The 26,942-nt window shown below is 48.7% G+C and overlaps 1 protein-coding gene across 1 annotated transcript in view; it reads right to left on the bottom strand.

Moving 5' to 3' along the window:
• Positions 1 to 9,976: 9,976 nt before the first annotated feature.
• Positions 9,977 to 26,942, bottom strand: part of LOC148134086 (G protein-coupled receptor kinase 2-like) — a gene marked incomplete at its 3' end in the record, with an annotated part of 79,845 nt that continues 62,879 nt past the window's right edge. Inside the window, exon 4 of the mRNA XM_087985693.1 lies at positions 9,977 to 10,139. Coding sequence (XP_087841819.1) covers positions 9,977 to 10,139 — 163 coding nt within the window. The remainder of the gene's footprint in view (positions 10,140 to 26,942) is intronic.

Below are 26,942 nucleotides of genomic sequence, written 5' to 3'. Positions count from 1 at the left end.
TCTGTGAGTATGTTACTGTCTGAGAGTATGTCACTGTGTGTATGTAACTGTGCGTATGTCTGTGTGTATGTTACTGTCTGTGCGTATGTCTGTGAGTATGTTACTGTCTGAGAGTATGTCACTGTGTGTATGTAACTGTCTGTGAGTATGTCTGTGAGTATGTTACTGTCTGAGAGTATGTCACTGTGTGTATGTAACTGTCTGTGCGTATGTCTGTGAGTATGTTACTGTCTGAGAGTATGTCACTGTGTGTATGTAACTGTCTGTGCGTATGTCTGTGAGTATGTTACTGTCTGAGAGTATGTCACTGTGTGTATGTAACTGTCTGTGCGTATGTCTGTGAGTATGTTACTGTCTGAGAGTATGTCACTGTGTGTGTAACTGTGCGTATGTCTGTGAGTATGTTACTGTCTGTGAGTATGTCACTGTGTGTATGTAACTGTCTGTGCGAATGTCTGTGAGTATGTTACTGTCTGAGACTATGTCACTGTGTGTGTAACTGTGCGTATGTCTGTGAGTATGTTACTGTCTGAGAGTATGTCACTGTGTGTATGTAACTGTCTGTGCGTATGTCTGTGAGTATGTTACTGTCTGAGAGTATGTCACTGTGTGTATGTAACTGTCTGTGTGTATGTCTGTGAGTATGTTACTGTCTGAGAGTACGTCACTGTGTGTATGTAACTGTGCGTATGTCTGTGAGTATGTTACTGTCTGAGAGTATGTCACTGTGTGTATGTAACTGTCTGTGCGTATGTCTGTGAGTATGTTACTGTCTGTGAGTATGTCACTGTGTGTATGTAACTGTGCGTATGTCTGTGAGTATGTTACTGTCTGAGAGTACGTCACTGTGTGTATGTAACTGTCTGTGCGTATGTCTGTGAGTATGTTACTGTCTGAGAGTACGTCACTGTGTGTATGTAACTGTCTGTGCGTATGTCTGTGAGTATGTTACTGTCTGTGAGTATGTCACTGTGTGTATGTAACTGTGCGTATGTCTGTGAGTATGTTACTGTCTGAGAGTACGTCACTGTGTGTATGTAACTGTCTGTGCGTATGTCTGTGAGTATGTTACTGTCTGTGCGTATGTCACTGTGTGTATGTAACTGTCTGTGCGTATGTCTGTGAGTATGTTACTGTCTGAGAGTATGTCACTGTATGTAACTGTCTGTGCGTATGTCTGTGAGTATGTTACTGTCTGTGAGTATGTCACTGTGTGTATGTAACTGTCTGTGCGTATGTCTGTGAGTATGTTACTGTCTGAGAGTATGTCACTGTGTGTATGTAACTGTCTGTGCGTATGTCTGTGAGTATGTTACTGTCTGTGCGTATGTCACTGTGTGTATGTAACTGTGCGTATGTCTGTGAGTATGTTACTGTCTGAGAGTATGTCACTGTGTGTATGTAACTGTGCGTATGTCTGTGAGTATGTTACTGTCTGTGAGTATGTCACTGTGTGTATGTAACTGTCTGTGCGTATGTCTGTGAGTATGTTACTGTCTGAGAGTATGTCACTGTGTGTATGTAACTGTCTGTGCGTATGTCTGTGAGTATGTTACTGTCTGAGAGTATGTCACTGTGTGTATGTAATTGTCTGTGCGTATGTCTGTGAGTATGTTACTGTCTGAGAGTATGTCACTGTGTGTATGTAACTGTCTGTGCGTATGTCTGTGAGTATGTTACTGTCTGAGAGTATGTCACTGTGTGTATGTAACTGTCTGTGCGTATGTCTGTGAGTATGTTACTGTCTGAGAGTATGTCACTGTGTGTATGTAACTGTCTGTGCGTATGTCTGTGAGTATGTTACTGTCTGAGAGTATGTCACTGTGTGTATGTAACTGTCTGTGCGTATGTCTGTGAGTATGTTACTGTCTGAGAGTATGTCACTGTATGTAACTGTCTGTGCGTATGTCTGTGAGTATGTTACTGTCTGAGAGTATGTCACTGTGTGTATGTAACTGTCTGTGCGTATGTCTGTGAGTATGTTACTGTCTGAGAGTATGTCACTGTGTGAATGTAACTGTCTGTGCGTATGTCTGTGAGTATGTAACTGTCTGTGCGTATGTCTGTGAGTATGTTACTGTCTGAGAGTATGTCACTGTATGTATGTAACTGTCTGTGCGTATGTCTGTGAGTATGTTACTGTCTGAGAGTATGTCACTGTGTGAATGTAACTGTCTGTGCGTATGTCTGTGAGTATGTAACTGTCTGTGCGTATGTCTGTGAGTATGTTACTGTCTGAGAGTATGTCACTGTGTGTATGTAACTGTCTGTGCGTATGTCTGTGAGTATGTTACTGTCTGAGAGTATGTCACTGTATGTAACTGTCTGTGCGTATGTCTGTGAGTATGTTACTGTCTGAGAGTATGTCACTGTGTGTATGTAACTGTCTGTGCGTATGTCTGTGAGTATGTTACTGTCTGAGAGTATGTCACTGTGTGTATGTAACTGTCTGTGCGTATGTCTGTGAGTATGTTACTGTCTGTGCGTATGTCACTGTGTGTATGTAACTGTGCGTATGTCTGTGAGTATGTTACTGTCTGTGAGTATGTCACTGTGTGTATGTAACTGTCTGTGCGTATGTCTGTGAGTATGTTACTGTCTGAGAGTATGTCACTGTGTGTATGTAACTGTCTGTGCGTATGTCTGTGAGTATGTTACTGTCGGAGAGTATGTCACTGTGTGTATGTAACTGTCTGTGCGTATGTCTGTGAGTATGTTACTGTCTGAGAGTATGTCACTGTGTCTATGTAACTGTCTGTGAGTATGTCTGTGAGTATGTTACTGTCTGTGAGTATGTCACTGTGTGTATGTAACTGTCTGTGCGTATGTCTGTGAGTATGTTACTGTCTGAGAGTATGTCACTGTGTGTATGTAACTGTCTGTGCGTATGTCTGTGAGTATGTTACTGTCTGAGAGTATGTCACTGTGTGTATGTAACTGTCTGTGCGTATGTCTGTGAGTATGTTACTGTCTGAGAGTATGTCACTGTGTGTATGTAACTGTCTGTGCGTATGTCTGTGAGTATGTTACTGTCTGAGAGTATGTCACTGTGTGTGTAACTGTGTGTATGTGTGTGAGTATGTTACTGTCTGAGAGTATGTCACTGTGTGTATGTATCTGTGTGTGTGTGTGTCTGTGAGTATGTTACTGTGTGAATGTAACTGTCTGTGCGTATGTCTGTGAGTATGTTACTGTCTGAGAGTATGTCACTGTGTGTATGTAACTGTCTGTGCGTATGTCTGTGAGTATGTTACTGTCTGAGAGTATGTCACTGTGTGTATGTAACTGTCTGTGCGTATGTCTGTGAGTATGTTACTGTCTGAGAGTATGTCACTGTGTGTGTATCTGTGCGTATGTGTGTGAGTATGTTACTGTCTGAGAGTATGTCACTGTGTGTATGTATCTGTGTGTGTGTGTGTCTGTGAGTATGTTACTGTCTGTGAGTATGTCACTGTGTGTATGTAACTGTCTGTGCGTATGTCTGTGAGTATGTTACTGTCTGAGAGTATGTCACTGTGTGTATGTAACTGTCTGTGCGTATGTCTGTGAGTATGTTACTGTCTGAGAGTATGTCACTGTGTGTATGTAACTGTCTGTGCGTATGTCTGTGAGTATGTTACTGTCTGAGAGTATGTCACTGTGTGTATGTAACTGTCTGTGCGTATGTCTGTGAGTATGTTACTGTCTGAGAGTATGTCACTGTGTGTATGTAACTGTCTGTGCGTATGTCTGTGAGTATGTTACTGTCTGAGAGTATGTCACTGTGTGTATGTAACTGTCTGTGCGTATGTCTGTGAGTATGTTACTGTCTGAGAGTATGTCACTGTGTGTATGTATCTGTGTGTGTGTGTGTCTGTGAGTATGTTACTGTCTGAGAGTATGTCACTGTATTTAACTGTCTGTGCGTATGTCTGTGAGTATGTTACTGTCTGAGAGAATGTCACTGTGTGTATGTAACTGTCTGTGCGTATGTCTGTGAGTATGTTACTGTCTGAGAGTATGTCACTGTGTGTATGTAACTGTCTGTGCGTATGTCTGTGAGTATGTTACTGTCTGAGAGTATGTCACTGTGTGTATGTAACTGTCTGTGCGTATGTCTGTGAGTATGTTACTGTCTGAGAGTATGTCACTGTGTGTATGTAACTGTCTGTGCGTATGTCTGTGAGTATGTTACTGTCTGAGAGTATGTCACTGTGTGTATGTAACTGTCTGTGCGTATGTCTGTGAGTATGTTACTGTCTGAGAGTATGTCACTGTGTGTATGTAACTGTCTGTGCGTATGTCTGTGAGTATGTCACTGTGTGTATGTAACTGTCTGTGCGTATGTCTGTGAGTATGTTACTGTCTGAGAGTATGTCACTGTGTGTATGTAACTGTCTGTGCGTATGTCTGTGAGTATGTTACTGTCTGAGAGTATGTCACTGTGTGTATGTAACTGTCTGTGCGTCTGTCTGTGAGTATGTCACTGTGTGTATGTAACTGTCTGTGTGAATGTCTGTGAGTATGTTACTGTCTGTGAGTATGTCACTGTGTGTATGTAACTGTCTGTGCGTCTGTCTGTGAGTATGTCACTGTGTGTATGTAACTGTCTGTGCGTCTGTCTGTGAGTATGTCACTGTGTGTATGTAACTGTCTGTGCGTATGTCTGTGAGTATGTTACTGTCTGAGAGTATGTCACTGTGTATGTAACTGTCTGTGCGTATGTCTGTGAGTATGTTACTGTCTGTGAGTATGTCACTGTGTGTATGTAACTGTCTGTGCGTATGTCTGTGAGTATGTTACTGTCTGTGTGTATGTCACTGTGTGTATGTAACTGTGTGCGTATGTCTGTGAGTATGTTACTGTCTGAGAGTATGTCACTGTGTGTATGTAACTGTCTGTGCGTATGTCTGTGAGTATGTTACTGTCTGTGAGTATGTCACTGTGTGTATGTAACTGTGTATGTGTCTGTGAGTATGTTACTGTCTGAGAGTATGTCACTGTGTGTATGTAACTGTCTGTGCGTATGTCTGTGAGTATGTTACTGTCTGTGAGTATGTCACTGTGTGTATGTAACTGTGTATGTGTCTGTGAGTATGTTACTGTCTGAGAGTATGTCACTGTGTGTATGTAACTGTCTGTGCGTATGTCTGTGAGTATGTTACTGTCTGTGAGTATGTCACTGTGTGAATGTAACTGTGCGTATGTCTGTGAGTATGTTACTGTCTGTGAGTATGTCACTGTGTGTATGTAACTGTGTATGTGTCTGTGAGTATGTTACTGTCTGTGAGTATGTCACTGTGTGTATGTAACTGTGTATGTGTCTGTGAGTATGTTACTGTCTGAGAGTATGTCACTGTGTGTATGTTACTGTCTGTGCGTATGTCTGTGAGTATGTTACTGTCTGTGCGTATGTCTGTGAGTATGTTACTGTCTGTGCGTATGTCTGTGAGTATGTAACTGTCTGTGCGTATGTCTGTGAGTATGTTACTGTCTGTGAGTATGTCACTGTGTGTATGTAACTGTCTGTGCGTATGTCTGTGAGTATGTTACTGTCTGTGAGTATGTCACTGTGTGTATGTAACTGTCTGTGCGTATGTCTGTGAGTATGTTACTGTCTGAGAGTATGTCACTGTGTGTATGTAACTGTCTGTGCGTCTGTCTGTGAGTATGTCACTGTGTGTATGTAACTGTCTGTGTGAATGTCTGTGAGTATGTTACTGTCTGTGAGTATGTCACTGTGTGTATGTTACTGTCTGTGCGTATGTCTGTGAGTATGTTACTGTCTGAGAGTATGTCACTGTGTGTATGTAACTGTCTGTGCGTATGTCTGTGAGTATGTTACTGTCTGAGAGTATGTCACTGTGTGTATGTAACTGTCTGTGCGTCTGTCTGTGAGTATGTCACTGTGTGTATGTAACTGTCTGTGTGAATGTCTGTGAGTATGTTACTGTCTGTGAGTATGTCACTGTGTGTATGTTACTGTCTGTGCGTATGTCTGTGAGTATGTTACTGTCTGAGAGTATGTCACTGTGTGTATGTAACTGTCTGTGCGTATGTCTGTGAGTATGTTACTGTCTGAGAGTATGTCTCTGTGTGTATGTAACTGTCTGTGCGTATGTCTGTGAGTATGTTACTGTCTGAGAGTATGTCTCTGTGTGTATGTAACTGTCTGTGCGTATGTCTGTGAGTATGTTACTGTCTGAGAGTATGTCACTGTGTGTATGTTACTGTCTGTGCGTATGTCTGTGAGTATGTTACTGTCTGAGAGTATGTCACTGTGTGTATGTAACTGTCTGTGCGTATGTCTGTGAGTATGTTACTGTCTGAGAGTATGTCACTGTGTGTATGTAACTGTCTGTGCGTATGTCTGTGAGTATGTTACTGTCTGTGAGTATGTCACTGTGTGTATGTAACTGTCTGTGCGTATGTCTGTGAGTATGTTACTGTCTGAGAGTATGTCACTGTGTGTATGTAACTGTCTGTGCGTATGTCTGTGAGTATGTTACTGTCTGTGAGTATGTCACTGTGTGTATGTAACTGTCTGTGCGTATGTCTGTGAGTATGTTACTGTCTGAGAGTATGTCACTGTGTGTATGTAACTGTCTGTGCGTCTGTCTGTGAGTATGTCACTGTGTGTATGTAACTGTCTGTGTGAATGTCTGTGAGTATGTTACTGTCTGTGAGTATGTCACTGTGTGTATGTAACTGTCTGTGCGTCTGTCTGTGAGTATGTCACTGTGTGTATGTAACTGTCTGTGCGTATGTCTGTGAGTATGTTACTGTCTGAGAGTATGTCACTGTGTATGTAACTGTCTGTGCGTATGTCTGTGAGTATGTTACTGTCTGTGAGTATGTCACTGTGTGTATGTAACTGTCTGTGCGTATGTCTGTGAGTATGTTACTGTCTGTGTGTATGTCACTGTGTGTATGTAACTGTGTGCGTATGTCTGTGAGTATGTTACTGTCTGAGAGTATGTCACTGTGTGTATGTAACTGTCTGTGCGTATGTCTGTGAGTATGTTACTGTCTGTGAGTATGTCACTGTGTGTATGTAACTGTGTATGTGTCTGTGAGTATGTTACTGTCTGAGAGTATGTCACTGTGTGTATGTAACTGTCTGTGCGTATGTCTGTGAGTATGTTACTGTCTGTGAGTATGTCACTGTGTGTATGTAACTGTGTATGTGTCTGTGAGTATGTTACTGTCTGAGAGTATGTCACTGTGTGTATGTAACTGTCTGTGCGTATGTCTGTGAGTATGTTACTGTCTGTGAGTATGTCACTGTGTGAATGTAACTGTGCGTATGTCTGTGAGTATGTTACTGTCTGTGAGTATGTCACTGTGTGTATGTAACTGTGTATGTGTCTGTGAGTATGTTACTGTCTGTGAGTATGTCACTGTGTGTATGTAACTGTGTATGTGTCTGTGAGTATGTTACTGTCTGAGAGTATGTCACTGTGTGTATGTTACTGTCTGTGCGTATGTCTGTGAGTATGTTACTGTCTGTGCGTATGTCTGTGAGTATGTTACTGTCTGTGCGTATGTCTGTGAGTATGTAACTGTCTGTGCGTATGTCTGTGAGTATGTTACTGTCTGTGAGTATGTCACTGTGTGTATGTTACTGTCTGTGCGTATGTCTGTGAGTATGTTACTGTCTGAGAGTATGTCACTGTGTGTATGTAACTGTCTGTGTGAATGTCTGTGAGTATGTTACTGTCTGTGAGTATGTCACTGTGTGTATGTTACTGTCTGTGCGTATGTCTGTGAGTATGTTACTGTCTGAGAGTATGTCACTGTGTGTATGTAACTGTCTGTGCGTATGTCTGTGAGTATGTTACTGTCTGAGAGTATGTCTCTGTGTGTATGTAACTGTCTGTGCGTATGTCTGTGAGTATGTTACTGTCTGAGAGTATGTCTCTGTGTGTATGTAACTGTCTGTGCGTATGTCTGTGAGTATGTTACTGTCTGAGAGTATGTCACTGTGTGTATGTTACTGTCTGTGCGTATGTCTGTGAGTATGTTACTGTCTGAGAGTATGTCACTGTGTGTATGTAACTGTCTGTGCGTATGTCTGTGAGTATGTTACTGTCTGAGAGTATGTCACTGTGTGTATGTAACTGTCTGTGCGTATGTCTGTGAGTATGTTACTGTCTGAGAGTATGTCACTGTGTGTATGTAACTGTCTGTGCGTATGTCTGTGAGTATGTTACTGTATGTGAGTATGTCACTGTGTGTATGTAACTGTCTGTGCGTATGTCTGTGAGTATGTTACTGTCTGAGAGTATGTCACTGTGTGTATGTAACTGTCTGTGCGTATGTCTGTGAGTATGTTACTGTCTGTGAGTATGTCACTGTGTGTATGTAACTGTCTGTGCGTCTGTCTGTGAGTATGTCACTGTGTGTATGTAACTGTCTGTGTGTATGTCTGTGAGTATGTTACTGTCTGTGAGTATGTCACTGTGTGTATGTAACTGTCTGTGCGTCTGTCTGTGAGTATGTCACTGTGTGTATGTAACTGTCTGTGCGTATGTCTGTGCGTCTGTCTGTGAGTATGTCACTGTGTGTATGTAACTGTCTGTGCGTATGTCTGTGAGTATGTTACTGTCTGAGAGTATGTCACTGTGTATGTAACTGTCTGTGCGTATGTCTGTGAGTCTGTTACTGTCTGTGAGTATGTCACTGTGTGTATGTAACTGTCTGTGCGTATGTCTGTGAGTATGTTACTGTCTGAGAGTATGTCACTGTGTGTATGTAACTGTCTGTGCGTATGTCTGTGAGTATGTTACTGTCTGTGAGTATGTCACTGTGTGTATGTAACTGTGTATGTGTCTGTGAGTATGTTACTGTCTGAGAGTATGTCACTGTGTGTATGTAACTGTCTGTGCGTATGTCTGTGAGTATGTTACTGTCTGTGAGTATGTCACTGTGTGTATGTAACTGTGTATGTGTCTGTGAGTATGTTACTGTCTGAGAGTATGTCACTGTGTGTATGTAACTGTCTGTGCGTATGTCTGTGAGTATGTTACTGTCTGTGAGTATGTCACTGTGTGTATGTAACTGTGTATGTGTCTGTGAGTATGTTACTGTCTGAGAGTATGTCACTGTGTGTATGTAACTGTCTGTGCGTATGTCTGTGAGTATGTTACTGTCTGTGAGTATGTCACTGTGTGTATGTAACTGTGTATGTGTCTGTGAGTATGTTACTGTCTGTGAGTATGTCACTGTGTGTATGTAACTGTGTATGTGTCTGTGAGTATGTTACTGTCTGACAGTATGTCACTGTGTGTATGTTACTGTCTGTGCGTATGTCTGTGAGTATGTAACTGTCTGTGCGTATGTCTGTGAGTATGTTACTGTCTGTGAGTATGTCACTGTGTGTATGTAACTGTCTGTGCGTATGTCTGTGAGTATGTTACTGTCTGAGAGTACGTCACTGTGTGTATGTAACTGTCTGTGCGTATGTCTGTGAGTATGTTACTGTCTGTGAGTATGTCACTGTGTATGTAACTGTCTGTGCGTATGTCTGTGAGTATGTTACTGTCTGTGAGTATGTCACTGTGTGTATGTAACTGTCTGTGCGAATGTCTGTGAGTATGTTACTGTCTGAGAGTATGTCACTGTGTGTATGTAACTGTCTGTGCGTATGTCTGTGAGTATGTTACTGTCTGTGAGTATGTCACTGTGTGTATGTAACTGTGTATGTGTCTGTGAGTATATAACTGTCTGTGTGTGTCTGTGCGTATGTAACTGTGTATGTAACTGTCTGTGTGTGTAACTGTCTCCGCCTGCACTTGTGTCTGTGTGTGTATGTCTCTGTCTGTGTGTGTGACTGTCTCTGCCTGTGCGAGTGCCTGTGCGTGTGTAACTCCCTCCTCCTCTGCATGTGTGTGCGCACACGCAGGGCCTTGTGTCTGTGTAAATGCGCACTGTGCATGCCGGGGGGAGATGCCCAGCTGTCCGGCCGATCCAGTTCCAGGTGGCGAACTGTCCCTACCTGCCAGGCCATCAGGATCCCAGGGCTTCCAGCCGTGAGCAGCCGCAGCCTGATCAGCTGCTACATTCACTTCCCCGAAAATGGTATCAACGATCTCCGAGGACCAACGCTCCGGCATGGTCACAGGGAAATTCCGGAAGTGTTCCTCATCACTTCCCGCCAACTACATCAGGATGGGGATGGGGAGAGTGGCAGGGGGGGGAATGGGGAGAGTGGCAGGGGGGGGAATGGGGAGAGTGGCAGGGGGAGGGAGAATGAGGGGGAGGGAGGGGGAGGGAGGGAGAGGGAGGGGAAGGGAGGGGGAGGGAGGGAGAGGGAGGGAGAGGTAGGGGGAGGGAGGGGGAGGGAGAGGGAGGGAGAGGGAGGGAGGGGGAGGGGGAGGGAGGGGGAGGGAGGGGGAGGGAGGGAGGGGGAGGGAGGGGGAGGGAGGGGGAGGGAGGGGGAGGGAGGGAGAGAGAGGGAGGGAGAGGGAGGGGGAGGGAGGGAGAGGGAGAGGGAGGGTGAGGGAGAGGGAGAGGGAGGGTGAGGGAGGGGGAGGGAGGCGGATGGAGAGGGAGGGAGGGAGAGGGAGGGAGAGGGAGGGGGAGGGAGGGAGAGGGAGGGAGAGGGAGGGGGAGGGAGGGGGATGGAGAGGGAGAGAGAGGGAGGGGGAGGGAGGGGGCGGGAGGGGGAGGGAGGGGGAGGGAGGGGGAGGGAGGGGGCGGGAGGGGGAGGGAGGGGGAGGGAGAGGGAGGGAGGGAGAGGGAGGGGGAGGGAGGGAGAGGGAGGGAGAGGGAGGGGGAGGGAGGGGGAGGGAGGGAGAGGGAGGGGGAGGGAGGGAGGCGGAGGGAGGGGGAGGGAGGGGGAGGGAGGGGGAGGGAGGGGGAGGGAGGGGGTGGGAGGGAGGGGGAGGGAGGGGGTGGGAGGGAGAGGGAGGGGGAGGGAGGGAGAGGGGGGGAGGGAGAGGGGGGGAGGGAGGGGGACGGAGGGAGAGGGAGGAGGAGGGAGGGGGAGGGAGGGGGAGGGAGGGAGAGGGAGGGGAAGGGAGGGGGAGGGAGGGGGAGGGCGGGGGAGGGAGGGAGAGGGAGGGAGAGGGAGGGAGAGGGAGGGGGAGGGAGGGAGAGGGGGGGGAGGGAGGGAGAGGGAGGGAGAGGGAGGGAGAGGGAGGGGGAGGGAGAGGGAGGGGGAGGGAGAGGGAGGGGGAGGGAGGGAGGGAGAGGGAGGGGGAGGGGGAGGGAGGGAGAGGGAGGGAGAGGGAGGGGGAGGGAGGGAGAGGGAATGGGAGGGGGAGGGAGAGAGAGGGAGGGAGAGGGAGGGGGAGGGAGGGGGAGGGAGAGAGAGGGAGGGGGAGGGACGGAGAGGGAGGCAGGGAGAGAGAGGGAGAGGGAGGCAGGAAGAGGGAGGCAGGGAGAGGGAGGGAGAGGGAGGGAGAGGGAGGGGGAGGGAGAGAGAGGGAGGGGGAGGGACGGAGAGGGAGGCAGGGAGAGAGAGGGAGAGGGAGGCAGGAAGAGGGAGGCAGGGAGAGGGAGGCAGGGAGAGGGAGGGAGAGGGAGGGAGAGGGAGGGGGAGGGAGGGAGAGGGAGGGGGAGGGAGGGAGAGGGAGGGAGGGGGAGGCAGGAAGAGGGAGGCAGTGAGAGGGAGGCAGGGAGATGGAGGGAGAGGGAGGGAGAGGGCGGGGGAGGGAGGGAGAGGGAGGGGAGGGAGAGAGAGGCAGGGAGAGGGAGGCAGGGAGAGGGAGGCAGGGAGAGGCAGAGGGAGAGAGAGGGAGAGGGAGGGAGGGAGAGGGAGGCAAGGAGAGGGAGGCAGGGAGAGAGAGGGAGAGGGAGGCAGGGAGAGGGAGGCAGGGAGAGGGAGGCAGGGAGAGGGAGAGGGAGAGAGAGGGAGAGGGAGGGAGGGAGAGTGAGGGAGGGAGAGGGAGGGAGGGAGGGGGAGGGAGAGGGAGAGAGAGAGACAGAGAGGGAGGGAGAGGGAGGCAGGGAGAGGGAGGCAGGAAGAGGCAGAGGGAGAGAGAGGGAGAGGGAGGGAGGGAGAGTGAGGGAGGGGGAGGGAGGGAGGAGGAGGGAGAGGGAGAGAGAGAGAGGAAGGGAGAGGGAGGCAGGTAGAGGCAGAGGGAGAGAGGGAGAGGGAGGGAGGGAGAGTGAGGGAGGGGGAGGAAGGGAGAGGGAGGGAGAGGGAGAGGCAGAAGCAGTGGGAGGGGGAGGGAGGGAGGGAGAGAGTGTGTGATTCTCTCATAGTCTCACTCACAGTCACACAGCACAGAGAGAGTGTGTCTCACTCACCGTCACACAGCTCAGAGAGAGTGTGTCTCACTCACAGTTACACAACACAGAGAGAGTGTGTCTCACTCACAGTCACACAGCACAGAGAGAGTGCGTCTCACTCACAGTTACACAGCACAGAGAGAGTGTCTCACTCACAGTTACACAGCACAGAGAGAGTGTGTCTCACTCACAGTTACACAGCTTAGAGAGAGTGTGTGTCACTCACAGTTACACAGCACAGAGAGAGTGTGTCTCACTCACAGTCACACAGCACAGAGAGAGTGTCTCACTCACAGTTACACAGCACAGAGCGAGTGTGTCTCACTCACAGTTACACAGCACAGAGAGAGTGTGTCTCACTCACAGTTACACAGCACAGAGAGAGTGTCTCACTCACAGTTACACAGCACAGAGAGAGTGTGTCTCACTCACAGTTACACAGCTTAGAGAGAGTGTGTGTCACTCACAGTTACACAGCACAGAGAGAGTGTGTCTCACTCACAGTCACACAGCACAGAGAGAGTGTGTCTCACTCACAGTCACACAGCACAGAGAGAGTGTGTCTCACTCACAGTCACACAGCACAGAGAGTGTGTGTCTCACTCACAGTTACACAGCTCAGAGAGAGAGTGTCTCACTCACAGTTACACAGCACAGAGAGAGTGTGTCTCACTCACAGTTACACAGCACAGAGAGAGTGTGTCTCACTCACAGTCACACAGCACAGAGTGTGTGTCACTCACAGTCACACAGCACAGAGAGAGTCTCACTCACAGTTACACAGCACAGAGAGAATGTGTCTCACTCACAGTTACACAGCACAGAGAGAGTGTGTCTCACTCACAGTTACACAGCACAGAGAGAGTGTGTCTCACTCACAGTTACACAGCACAGAGAGAGTGTGTCTCACTCACAGTCACAGAGCACAGAGAGAGTGCGTCTCACTCACAGTTACACAGCACAGAGAGAGTCTCACTCACAGTTACACAGCACAGAGAGAGTGTGTCTCACTCACAGTCACACATCACAGAGAGAGTGTGTCTCACTCACAGTCACACAACACAGAGAGAGTGTGTCTCACTCACAGTTACACAGCACAGAGAGAGTGCGTCTCACTCACAGTTACACAGCACAGAGAGAGTGTGTCTCACTCACAGTCACACAGCACAGAGAGAGTGTGTCTCACTCACAGTTACACAGCACAGAGAGAGTGTGCCTCACTCACAGTCACACAGCACAGAGAGAGTGTGTCTCACTCACAGTCACACAGCACAGAGAGAGTGTGTCTCACTCACAGTTACACAGCACAGAGAGAGTGTGTCTCACTCACATTTAGACAGCACAGAGAGAGTGTGTGTCACTCACAGTCACACAGCACAGTGAGAGTGTGTGTCACTCACAGTCACACAGCAGAGAGAGAGTGTAGATCACTCACAGTCACACAGCACAGAGAGAGTGTGTCTCACTCACAGTCACACAGCACAGAGAGAGTGTGTGTCACTCACAGTCACACAGCACAGAGAGAGTGTGACTCACTCACAGTCACACAGCACAGAGAGAGTGTGTCTCACTCACAGTTACACAGCACAGAGAGAGTGTGTCTCACTCACAGTCACACAGCACAGAGAAAGTGTGTGTCACTCACAGTCACACAGCACAGAGACAGTGTGTCTCACTCACAGTCACACAGCACAGAGAGAGTGTGTCTCACTGACAGTTACACAGCACAGAGAGAGTGTGTCTCACTCACAGTCACACAGCACAGAGAGAGTGTGTGTCACTCACAGTCACACAGCACAGAGAGAGTGTGACTCACTCACAGTCACACAGCACAGAGAGAGTGTGTCTCACTCACAGTTACACAGCACAGAGAGAGTGTGTCTCACTCACAGTCACACAGCACAGAGAAAGTGTGTGTCACTCACAGTCACACAGCACAGAGAGAGTGTGTCTCACTCACAGTCACACAGCACAGAGAGAGAGTGTCTCACTGACAGTTACACAGCACAGAGAGAGTGTGTCTCACTCACACTCACACAGCACAGAGAGAGTGTAGATCACTCACAGTTACACAGCACAGAGAGAGTGTGTCTCACTCACAGTTACACAGCACAGAGAGAGTGTGTCTCACTCACAGTCACACAGCACAGAGAGTGTGTCTCACTCACAGTTACACAGCACAGAGAGAGTGTGTCTCACTCACAGTCACACAGCACAGAGAGAGTGTGTGTCACTCACAGTCACACAGCACAGAGAGAGTGTGACTCACTCACAGTCACACAGCACAGAGAGAGTGTGTCTCACTCACAGTCACACAGCACTGAGAGAGTGTGTCTCACTCACAGATAGACAGCACAGAGAGAGTGTGTCTCACTCACAGTCACACAGCACAGAGAGAGTGTGTTTCACTCACAGTTAGACAGCACAGAGAGAGTGTGTCTCACTCACAGTCACACAGCACAGAGAGAGTGTTTCTCACTCACAGTTACACAGCACAGAGAGTGTGTCTCACTCACAGTCACACAGCACAGAGAGAGTGTGTCTCACTCACAGTCACACAGCACAGAGAGAGTGTGACTCACTCACAGTCACACAGCACAGAGAGTGTGTCTCACTCACCGTTACACAGCACAGAGAGAGTGGGTGTCACTCACAGTAACACAGCACAGAGAGAGTGTGTCTCACTCACAGTTACACAGCACAGAGAGAGTGTGTCTCACTCACATTCACACAGCACAGAGAGAGTGTGTCTCACTCACATTCACACAGCACAGAGAGAGTGTGTCTCACTCACAGTCACACAGCACAGAGAGTGTGTCTCACTCACAGTCACACAGCACAGAGAGAGTGTGTCTCACTCACAGTCACACAGCACAGAGAGTGTGTCTCACTCACAGTTACACAGCACAGAGAGAGTGTGTCTCACTCACAGTCACACAGCACAGAGAGAGTGTGTGTCACTCACAGTCACACAGCACAGAGAGAGTGTGACTCACAGTCACACAGCACAGAGAGAGTGTGTCTCACTCACAGTCACACAGCACAGAGAGAGTGTGTCTCACTCACAGATAGACAGCACAGAGAGAGTGTGTCTCACTCACAGTCACACAGCACAGAGAGAGTGTGTTTCACTCACAGTTAGACAGCACAGAGAGAGTGTGTCTCACTCACAGTCACACAGCACAGAGAGAGTGTGTCTCACTCACAGTTACACAGCACAGAGAGTGTGTCTCACTCACAGTCACACAGCACAGAGAGAGTGTGTCTCACTCACAGTCACACAGCACAGAGAGAGTGTGTCTCACTCACATTCACACAGCACAGAGAGAGTGTGTCTCACTCACATTCACACAGCACAGAGAGAGTGTGTCTCACTCACAGTTACACAGCACAGAGAGAGTGTGTCTCACTCACAGTTACACAGCACAGAGAGTGTGTCTCACTCACAGTCACACAGCACAGAGAGTGTGTCTCACTCACAGTTACACAGCACAGAGAGAGAGTGTCTCACTCACAATCACACAGCACAGAGAGAGTGTGTCTCACTCACAGTCACACAGCACAGAGAGAGTGTGTCTCACTCACAGTCACACAGCACAGAGAGTGTGTCTCACTCACAGTTACACAGCACAGAGAGAGTGTGACTCACTCACACTTACACAGCACAGAGAGTGTGTCTCACTCACCGTTACACAGCACAGAGAGAGTGGGTGTCACTCACAGTTACACAGCACAGAGAGAGTGTGTCTCACTCACATTCACACAGCACAGAGAGAGTGTGTCTCACTCACAGTTACACAGCACAGAGAGTGTGTGTCACTCACAGTTACACAGCACAGAGAGAGTGTGTCTCACTCACAGTTACACAGCACAGAGAGAGTGTGTCTCACTCACAGTTACACAGCACAGAGACAGTGTGTCTCACTCACAGTTACACAGCACAGAGAGAGTGTGTCTCACTCACAGTTACACAGCACAGAGAAAGTGTGTGTCACTCACAGTCACACAGCACAGAGAGAGTGTGTCTCACTCACAGTCACACAGCACAGAGAGAGTGTGTCTCACTGACAGTTACACAGCACAGAGAGAGTGTGTCTCACTCACAGTCACACAGCACAGAGAGAGTGTGTGTCACTCACAGTCACACAGCACAGAGAGAGTGTGACTCACTCACAGTCACACAGCACAGAGAGAGTGTGTCTCACTCACAGTTACACAGCACAGAGAGAGTGTGTCTCACTCACAGTCACACAGCACAGAGAAAGTGTGTGTCACTCACAGTCACACAGCACAGAGAGAGTGTGTCTCACTCACAGTCACACAGCACAGAGAGAGTGTGTCTCACTGACAGTTACACAGCACAGAGAGAGTGTGTCTCACTCACACTCACACAGCACAGAGAGAGTGTAGATCACTCACAGTTACACAGCACAGAGAGAGTGTGTCTCACTCACAGTTACACAGCACAGAGAGAGTGTGTCTCACTCACAGTCACACAGCACAGAGAGTGTGTCTCACTCACAGTTACACAGCACAGAGAGAGTGTGTCTCACTCACAGTCACACAGCACAGAGAGAGTGTGTGTCACTCACAGTCACACAGCACAGAGAGAGTGTGACTCACTCACAGTCACACAGCACAGAGAGAGTGTGTCTCACTCACAGTCACACAGCACAGAGAGTGTGTCTCACTCACAGATAGACAGCACAGAGAGAGTGTGTCTCACTCACAGTCACACAGCACAGAGAGAGTGTGTTTCACTCACAGTTAGACAGCACAGAGAGAGTGTGTCTCACTCACAGTCACACAGCACAGAGAGAGTGTGTCTCACTCACAGTTACACAGCACAGAGAGTGTGTCTCACTCACAGTCACACAGCACAGAGAGAGTGTGTCTCACTCACAGTCACACAGCACAGAGAGAGTGTGACTCACTCACAGTCACACAGCACAGAGAGTGTGTCTCACTCACCGTTACACAGCACAGAGAGAGTGGGTGTCACTCACAGTAACACAGCACAGAGAGAGTGTGTCTCACTCACAGTTACACAGCACAGAGAGAGTGTGTCTCACTCACATTCACACAGCACAGAGAGAGTGTGTCTCACTCACATTCACACAGCACAGAGAGAGTGTGTCTCACTCACAGTCACACAGCACAGAGAGTGTGTCTCACTCACAGTCACACAGCACAGAGAGAGTGTGTCTCACTCACAGTTACACAGCACAGAGAGAGTGTGTCTCACTCACAGTCACACAGCACAGAGAGTGTGTCTCACTCACAGTTACACAGCACAGAGAGAGTGTGTCTCACTCACAGTCACACAGCACAGAGAGAGTGTGTCTCACTCACAGTCACACAGCACAGAGAGAGTGTGACTCACAGTCACACAGCACAGAGAGAGTGTGTCTCACTCACAGTCACACAGCACAGAGAGAGTGTGTCTCACTCACAGATAGACAGCACAGAGAGAGTGTGTCTCACTCACAGTCACACAGCACAGAGAGAGTGTGTCTCACTCACAGTTAGACAGCACAGAGAGAGTGTGTCTCACTCACAGTCACACAGCACAGAGAGAGTGTGTCTCACTCACAGTTACACAGCACAGAGAGTGTGTCTCACTCACAGTCACACAGCACAGAGAGAGTGTGTCTCACTCACAGTCACACAGCACAGAGAGAGTGTGACTCACTCACAGTCACACAGCACAGAGAGTGTGTCTCACTCACCGTTACACAGCACAGAGAGAGTGGGTGTCACTCACAGTAACACAGCACAGAGAGAGTGTGTCTCACTCACAGTTACACAGCACAGAGAGAGTGTGTCTCACTCACATTCACACAGCACAGAGAGAGTGTGTCTCACTCACATTCACACAGCACAGAGAGAGTGTGTCTCATTCACAGTTACACAGCACAGAGAGAGTGTGTCTCACTCACAGTTACACAGCACAGAGAGTGTGTCTCACTCACAGTCACACAGCACAGAGAGTGTGTCTCACTCACAGTTACACAGCACAGAGAGAGTGTGTCTCACTCACAATCACACAGCACAGAGAGAGTGTGTCTCACTCACAGTCACACAGCACAGAGAGAGTGTGTCTCACTCACAAACAAACAGCACAGAGAGTGTGTCTCACTCACAGTTACACAGCACAGAGAGAGTGTGACTCACTCACACTTACACAGCACAGAGAGTGTGTCTCACTCACCGTTACACAGCACAGAGAGAGTGGGTGTCACTCACAGTTACACAGCACAGAGAGAGTGTGTCTCACTCACATTCACACAGCACAGAGAGAGTGTGTCTCACTCACAGTTACACAGCACAGAGAGTGTGTGTCACTCACAGTTACACAGCACAGAGAGAGTGTGTCTCACTCACAGTTACACAGCACAGAGAGAGTGTGTCTCACTCACAGTTACACAGCACAGAGACAGTGTGTCTCACTCACAGTTACACAGCACAGAGAGAGTGTGTCTCACTCACAGTTACACAGCACAGAGAGAGTGTGTCTCACTCACAGTCACACAGCACAGAGAGAGTGTGTCTCACTCACAGTCACACAGCACAGAGAGAGTGTGTCTCACTCACAGTTACACAGCACAGAGAGTGTGTCTCACTCACAGTCACACAGCACAGAGAGAGTGTGTCTCACTCACAGTTACACAGCACAGAGAGAGTGTGTCTCACTCACAGTTACACAGCACAGAGAGAGTGTGTCTCACTCACAGTCACACAGCACAGAGAGTGTGTCTCACTCACAGTCACACAGCACAGAGAGAGTGTGTCTCACTCACAGTCACACAGCACAGAGAGTGTGTCTCACTCACAGTCACACAGCACAGAGAGAATGTGTCTCACTCACAGTCACACAGCACAGAGAGAGTGTGGCTCACTCACAGTCACACAGCACAGAGTGAGTGTGGCTCACTCACAGTCACACAGCACAGAGAGAGTGTGGATCACTCACAGTCACACAGCACAGAGAGAGTGTGGATCACTCACAGTCACACAGCACAGAGAGAGTGTGTCTCACTCACAGTCACACAGCACAGAGAGAGTGTGTCTCACTCACAGTTACACAGCACAGAGAGAGTGTGGCTCACTCACAGTTACACAGCACAGAGAGAGTGTGTCTCACTCACAATTACATAGCACAGAGAGAGTGTGTCTCACTCACAGTTACACAGCAGAGAGAGACAGTGTGTCTCACTCACAGTTACACAGCACAGAGAGAGTGTGTGTCACTCACAGTTACACAGCACAGAGAGAGTGTGGCTCACTCACAGTTACACAGCACAGAGAGAGTGTGTCTCACTCACAATTACATAGCACAGAGAGAGTGTGTCTCACTCACAGTTACACAGCAGAGAGAGACAGTGTGTCTCACTCACAGTTACACAGCACAGAGTGAGTGTGTCTCACTCACAGTTACACAGAACAGAGAGAGTGTCTCACTCACAGTAACACCGCACAGAGAGAGTGTGTCTCACTCACAGTTAAGCAGCACAGATAGAGTGTCTCACTCACATTAACACCGCACAGAGAGAGTGTCTCACTCACAGTCACACAGTACAGAGAGAGTGTGTCTCACTCACAGTTACACACCACAGAGAGAGTGTGTCTCACACACAGTCACACAGCACGGAGAGAGTGTCTCACTCACAATTACACAGCACAGAGAGAGTGTGTTTCACTCACACTTACACAGCACAGAGAGAGTGTGTGTCACTCACAGTTACACAGCACAGAGAGAGTGTGTCTCACTCACAGTCACACAGCACAGACAGTGTGTGTCGCACTCACAGTCACACAGCACAGAGAGAGAGTGTCTCACTCACAGTTACACAGCACAGAGAGAGGGTGGATCACTCACAGTCACACAGCACAGAGAGAGTGTGTCTCACTCACAGTTACACAGCACAGAGGGAGTGTGTCTCACACAGAGTTACACAGCACAGAGAGAGTGTGTCTCACTCACAGTCACACAGCACAGAGAGAGAGTGTCTCACTCACAGTTACACAGCACAGAGAGAGTGTGTCTCACTCACAGTCACACAGCACAGAGAGAGTGTGTCTCACTCAAAGTTACACAGCACAGAGGGAGTGTGTCTCACACAGAGTTACACAGCACAGAGAGAGTGTGTGTCACTCACAGTTACACAGCACAGAGAGAGTGTGTCTCACACACAGTCACACAGCACAGAGAGAGTGTCTCACTCACAACTACACAGCACAGAGAGAGTGTGTCTCACTCACAGTCACACAGCACAGAGAGTGTGTCTCACTCACAGTTACACAGCACAGAGAGAGTGTGTCTCACTCACAGTTACACAGCAAGAGAGAGTGTGTCTCACTCACAGTTACACAGCACAGAGAGAGTGTGTGTCTCACTCACAGTCACACAGCACAGAGAGAGTGTGTCTCACTCACAGATAGACAGCAGAGAGAGAGTGTGTCTCACTCACAGTCACACAGCACAGAGAGAGTGTGTCTCACTCACAGTTTCACAGCACAGAGAGAGTGTGTCTCACTCACAGTTGCACAGCACAGAGAGAGTGTGTCTCACTCACAGTTGCACAGCACAGAGAGAGTCTCACTCACAGTCACACAGCACAGTGAGAGTGTGTGTCACTCACAGTCACACAGCACAGAGAGAGTGTGTCTAACTCACAGTAACACAGCACAGAGAGAGTGTGTCTCATTCACAGTCACACAGCTCAGAGAGAGTGTGTCTCACTCACAGTTACACAGCACAGAGAGAGTGTGTCTCACTCACAGTCACACAGCACAGAGAGAGTGTGTCTCATTCACAGTCACACAGCACAGAGTGAGTGTGTCTCATTCACAGTCACACAGCTCAGAGAGAGTGTGTCTCACTCACAGTTAGACAGCACAGAGAGAGTGTGTCTCACTCACATTCACACAGCACAGAGAGAGTGTGTCTCACTCACATTCACACAGCACAGAGAGAGTGTGTCTCACTCACAGTTACACAGCACAGAGAGAGTGTGTCTCACTCACAGTTACACAGCACAGAGAGTGTGTCTCACTCACAGTCACACAGCACAGAGAGTGTGTCTCACTCACAGTTACACAGCACAGAGAGAGTGTGTCTCACTCACAATCACACAGCACAGAGAGAGTGTGTCTCACTCACAGTCACACAGCACAGAGAGAGTGTGTCTCACTCACAGTCACACAGCACAGAGAGTGTGTCTCACTCACAGTTACACAGCACAGAGAGAGTGTGACTCACTCACACTTACACAGCACAGAGAGTGTGTCTCACTCACCGTTACACAGCACAGAGAGAGTGGGTGTCACTCACAGTTACACAGCACAGAGAGAGTGTGTCTCACTCACATTCACACAGCACAGAGAGAGTGTGTCTCACTCACAGTTACACAGCACAGAGAGTGTGTGTCACTCACAGTTACACAGCACAGAGAGAGTGTGTCTCACTCACAGTTACACAGCACAGAGAGAGTGTGTCTCACTCACAGTTACACAGCACAGAGACAGTGTGTCTCACTCACAGTTACACAGCACAGAGAGAGTGTGTCTCACTCACAGTTACACAGCACAGAGAGAGTGTGTCTCACTCACAGTCACACAGCACAGAGAGAGTGTGTCTCACTCACAGTTACACAGCAGAGAGAGAGTGTGTCTCACTCACAGTTACACAGCACAGAGAGTGTGTCTCACTCACAGTCACACAGCACAGAGAGAGTGTGTCTCACTCACAGTTACACAGCACAGAGAGAGTGTGTCTCACTCACAGTTACACAGCACAGAGAGAGTGTGTCTCACTCACAGTCACACAGCACAGAGAGTGTGTCTCACTCACAGTCACACAGCACAGAGAGAGTGTGTCTCACTCACAGTCACACAGCACAGAGTGAGTGTGGCTCACTCACAGTCACACAGCACAGAGAGAGTGTGGCTCACTCACAGTCACACAGCACAGAGAGAGTGTGGATCACTCACAGTCACACAGCACAGAGAGAGTGTGGATCACTCACAGTCACACAGCACAGAGAGAGTGTGTCTCACTCACAGTCACACAGCACAGAGAGAGTGTGTCTCACTCACAGTTACACAGCACAGAGAGAGTGTGGCTCACTCACAGTTACACAGCACAGAGAGAGTGTGTCTCACTCACAATTACATAGCACAGAGAGAGTGTGTCTCACTCACAGTTACACAGCAGAGAGAGACAGTGTGTCTCACTCACAGTTACACAGCACAGAGAGAGTGTGTGTCACTCACAGTTACACAGCACAGAGAGAGTGTGGCTCACTCACAGTTACACAGCACAGAGAGAGTGTGTCTCACTCACAATTACATAGCACAGAGAGAGTGTGTCTCACTCACAGTTACACAGCAGAGAGAGACAGTGTGTCTCACTCACAGTTACACAGCACAGAGTGAGTGTGTCTCACTCACAGTTACACAGAACAGAGAGAGTGTCTCACTCACAGTAACACCGCACAGAGAGAGTGTGTCTCACTCACAGTTAAGCAGCACAGATAGAGTGTCTCACTCACATTAACACCGCACAGAGAGAGTGTCTCACTCACAGTCACACAGTACAGAGAGAGTGTGTCTCACTCACAGTTACACACCACAGAGAGAGTGTGTCTCACACACAGTCACACAGCACGGAGAGAGTGTCTCACTCACAATTACACAGCACAGAGAGAGTGTGTTTCACTCACACTTACACAGCACAGAGAGAGTGTGTGTCACTCACAGTTACACAGCACAGAGAGAGTGTGTCTCACTCACAGTCACACAGCACAGACAGTGTGTGTCGCACTCACAGTCACACAGCACAGAGAGAGAGTGTCTCACTCACAGTTACACAGCACAGAGAGAGGGTGGATCACTCACAGTCACACAGCACAGAGAGAGTGTGTCTCACTCACAGTTACACAGCACAGAGGGAGTGTGTCTCACACAGAGTTACACAGCACAGAGAGAGTGTGTCTCACTCACAGTCACACAGCACAGAGAGAGAGTGTCTCACTCACAGTTACACAGCACAGAGAGAGTGTGTCTCACTCACAGTCACACAGCACAGAGAGAGTGTGTCTCACTCAAAGTTACACAGCACAGAGGGAGTGTGTCTCACACAGAGTTACACAGCACAGAGAGAGTGTGTGTCACTCACAGTTACACAGCACAGAGAGAGTGTGTCTCACACACAGTCACACAGCACAGAGAGAGTGTCTCACTCACAATTACACAGCACAGAGAGAGTGTGTCTCACTCACAGTCACACAGCACAGAGAGAGTGTGTCTCACTCACAGTTACACAGCACAGAGAGAGTGTGTCTCACTCACAGTTACACAGCAAGAGAGAGTGTGTCTCACTCACAGTTACACAGCACAGAGAGAGTGTGTGTCTCACTCACAGTCACACAGCACAGAGAGAGTGTGTCTCACTCACAGATAGACAGCAGAGAGTGTGTCTCACTCACAGTCACACAGCACAGAGAGAGTGTGTCTCACTCACAGTTGCACAGCACAGAGAGAGTGTGTCTCACTCACAGTTGCACAGCACAGAGAGAGTGTGTCTCACTCACAGTTGCACAGCACAGAGAGAGTCTCACTCACAGTCACACAGCACAGTGAGAGTGTGTGTCACTCACAGTCACACAGCACAGAGAGAGTGTGTCTAACTCACAGTAACACAGCACAGAGAGAGTGTGTCTCATTCACAGTCACACAGCTCAGAGAGAGTGTGTCTCACTCACAGTTACACAGCACAGAGAGAGTGTGTCTCACTCACAGTCACACAGCACAGAGAGAGTGTGTCTCATTCACAGTCACACAGCACAGAGTGAGTGTGTCTCATTCACAGTCACACAGCTCAGAGAGAGTGTGTCTCACTCAAAGTTACACAGCACAGAGAGAGTGTGTCTCACTTACAGTTACACAGCACAGAGAGAGTGTCTCACTCACAGTCACACAGCACAGAGAGAGTGTGTGTCACTCACAGTCACACAGCACAGAGAGAGTGTGTCTCACTCACAGTCACACAGCACAGAGAGAGTGTGTCTCACTCACAGGTACACAGCACAGAGAGAGTGTGTCTCACTCACAGTTACACAACACAGAGAGAGTGTGACTCACTCACACTTACACAGCACAGAGAGAGTGTGTCTCACTCACAGTGACACAGCACAGAGAGAGTGTGTCTCACTCACAGTCACACAGCACAGAGAGAGTGTGTCTCACTCACAGTCACACAGCACAGAGAGAGTGTGTCTCACTCACAGTCACACAGCACAGAGAGAGTGTGTCTCACTCACAGTCACACAGCACAGAAAGAGTGTGTCTCACTCACAGTTACACAGCACAGAGAGAGTGTAGATCACTCACAGTCACACAGCACAGAGAGAGTGTGTCTCACTCACAGTTAGACAGCACAGAGAGAGTGTGTCTCACTCACAGTCACACAGCACAGAGAGAGTGTGTCTCACTCACAGTCACACAGCACAGAGAGAGTGTGTCTCACTCACAGTCACACAGCACAGAGAGAGTGTGTCTCACTCACAGTCACACAGCACAGAGAGAGTGTGTCTCACTCACAGTCACACAGCACATAGAGAGTGTGTCTCAGTCACAGTCACACAGCACAGAGAGAGTGTGTCTCACTCACAGTTACACAGCACAGAGGGAGTGTGTCTCACACAGAGTTACACAGCACAGAGAGAGTGTGTCTCACAGTTACACAGCACAGAGACAGTGTGTCTCACTCACAGTTACACAGCACAGAGAGAGTGTGTCTCACTCACAGTTACACAGCACAGAGAGAATGTGTCTCACTCACAGTCACACAGCACAGAGAGAGTGTGTCTCACTCACAGTCACACAGCACAGAGAGAGTGTGTCTCACTCACAGTTACACAGCACAGAGAGAGTGTGTCTCACTCACAGTTACACAGCACAGAGAGTGTGTCTCACTCACAGTCACACAGCACAGAGAGAGTGTGTCTCAGTCACAGTTACACAGCACAGAGAGAGTGTGTCTCACTCACAGTTACACAGCACAGAGAGAGTGTGTCTCACTCACAGTTACACAGCACAGAGAGAGTGTGTCTCACTCACAGTCACACAGCACAGAGAGAGTGTGTCTCACTCACAGTCACACAGCACAGAGAGTGTGTCTCACTCACAGTCACACAGCACAGAGAGAGTGTGTCTCACTCACAGTCACACAGCACAGAGAGAGTGTGGCTCACTCACAGTCACACAGCACAGAGAGAGTGTGGCTCACTCACAGTCACACAGCACAGAGAGAGTGTGGCTCACTCACAGTCACACAGCACAGAGAGAGTGTGGATCACTCACAGTCACACAGCACAGAGAGAGTGTGGATCACTCACAGTCACACAGCACAGAGAGAGTGTGTCTCACTCACAGTCACACAGCACAGAGAGAGTGTGTCTCACTCACAGTTACACAGCACAGAGGGAGTGTGTCTCACACAGAGTTACACAGCACAGAGAGAGTGTGTGTCACTCACAGTTACACAGCACAGAGAGAGTGTGGCTCACTCACAGATACACAGCACAGAGAGAGTGTGTCTCACTCACAATTACACAGCACAGAGAGAGTGTGTCTCACTCACAGTTACACAGCAGAGAGAGACAGTGTGTCTCACTCACAGTTACACAGCACAGAGAGAGTGTGTCTCACTCACAGTTACACAGCACAGAGAGAGTGTGTCTCACTCACAGTTAAGCAGCACAGAGAGAGTGTCTCACTCACATTAACACCGCACAGAGAGAGTGTCTCACTCACAGTCACACAGTACAGAGAGAGTGTGTCTCAGGCACAGTTACACACCACAGAGAGAGTGTGTCTCACACACAGTCACACAGCACGGAGAGAGTGTCTCACTCACAATTACACAGCACAGAGAGAGTGTGTCTCACTCACACTTACACAGCACAGAGAGAGTGTGTGTCACTCACAGTTACACAGCACAGAGAGAGTGTGTCTCACTCACAGTCACACAGCACAGACAGTGTGTGTCGCACTCACAGTCACACAGCACAGAGAGAGAGTGTCTCACTCACAGTTACACAGCACAGAGAGAGGGTGGATCACTCACAGTCACACAGCACAGAGAGAGTGTGTCTCACTCACAGTTACACAGCACAGAGGGAGTGTGTCTCACACAGAGTTACACAGCACAGAGAGAGTGTGTCTCACTCACAGTCACACAGCACAGAGAGAGAGTGTCTCACTCACAGTTACACAGCACAGAGAGAGTGTGTCTCACTCACAGTCACACAGCACAGAGAGAGTGTGTCTCACTCAAAGTTACACAGCACAGAGGGAGTGTGTCTCACACAGAGTTACACAGCACAGAGAGAGTGTGTGTCACTCACAGTTACACAGCACAGAGAGAGTGTGTCTCACACACAGTCACACAGCACAGAGAGAGTGTCTCACTCACAATTACACAGCACAGAGAGAGTGTGTCTCACTCACACTTACACAGCACAGAGAGAGAGTGTCTCACTCACAGTCACACAGCACAGAGAGAGTGTGTCTCACTCACAGTTACACAGCACAGAGAGAGTGTGTCTCACTCACAGTTACACAGCAAGAGAGAGTGTGTCTCACTCACAGTTACACAGCACAGAGAGAGTGTGTGTCTCACTCACAGTCACACAGCACAGAGAGAGTGTGTCTCACTCACA

Source organism: Chiloscyllium plagiosum, unplaced genomic scaffold, assembly GCF_037043375.1.
Source record: "Chiloscyllium plagiosum isolate Xiang-an unplaced genomic scaffold, Cpla_swu_hap1 HiC_scaffold_99, whole genome shotgun sequence".
In the NCBI taxonomy this organism is placed as follows: domain Eukaryota; kingdom Metazoa; phylum Chordata; class Chondrichthyes; order Orectolobiformes; family Hemiscylliidae; genus Chiloscyllium; species Chiloscyllium plagiosum.
The sequence above is the reverse complement of the archived record's forward strand: the minus strand, read 5'-3'. Positions and strand labels throughout refer to the sequence as shown.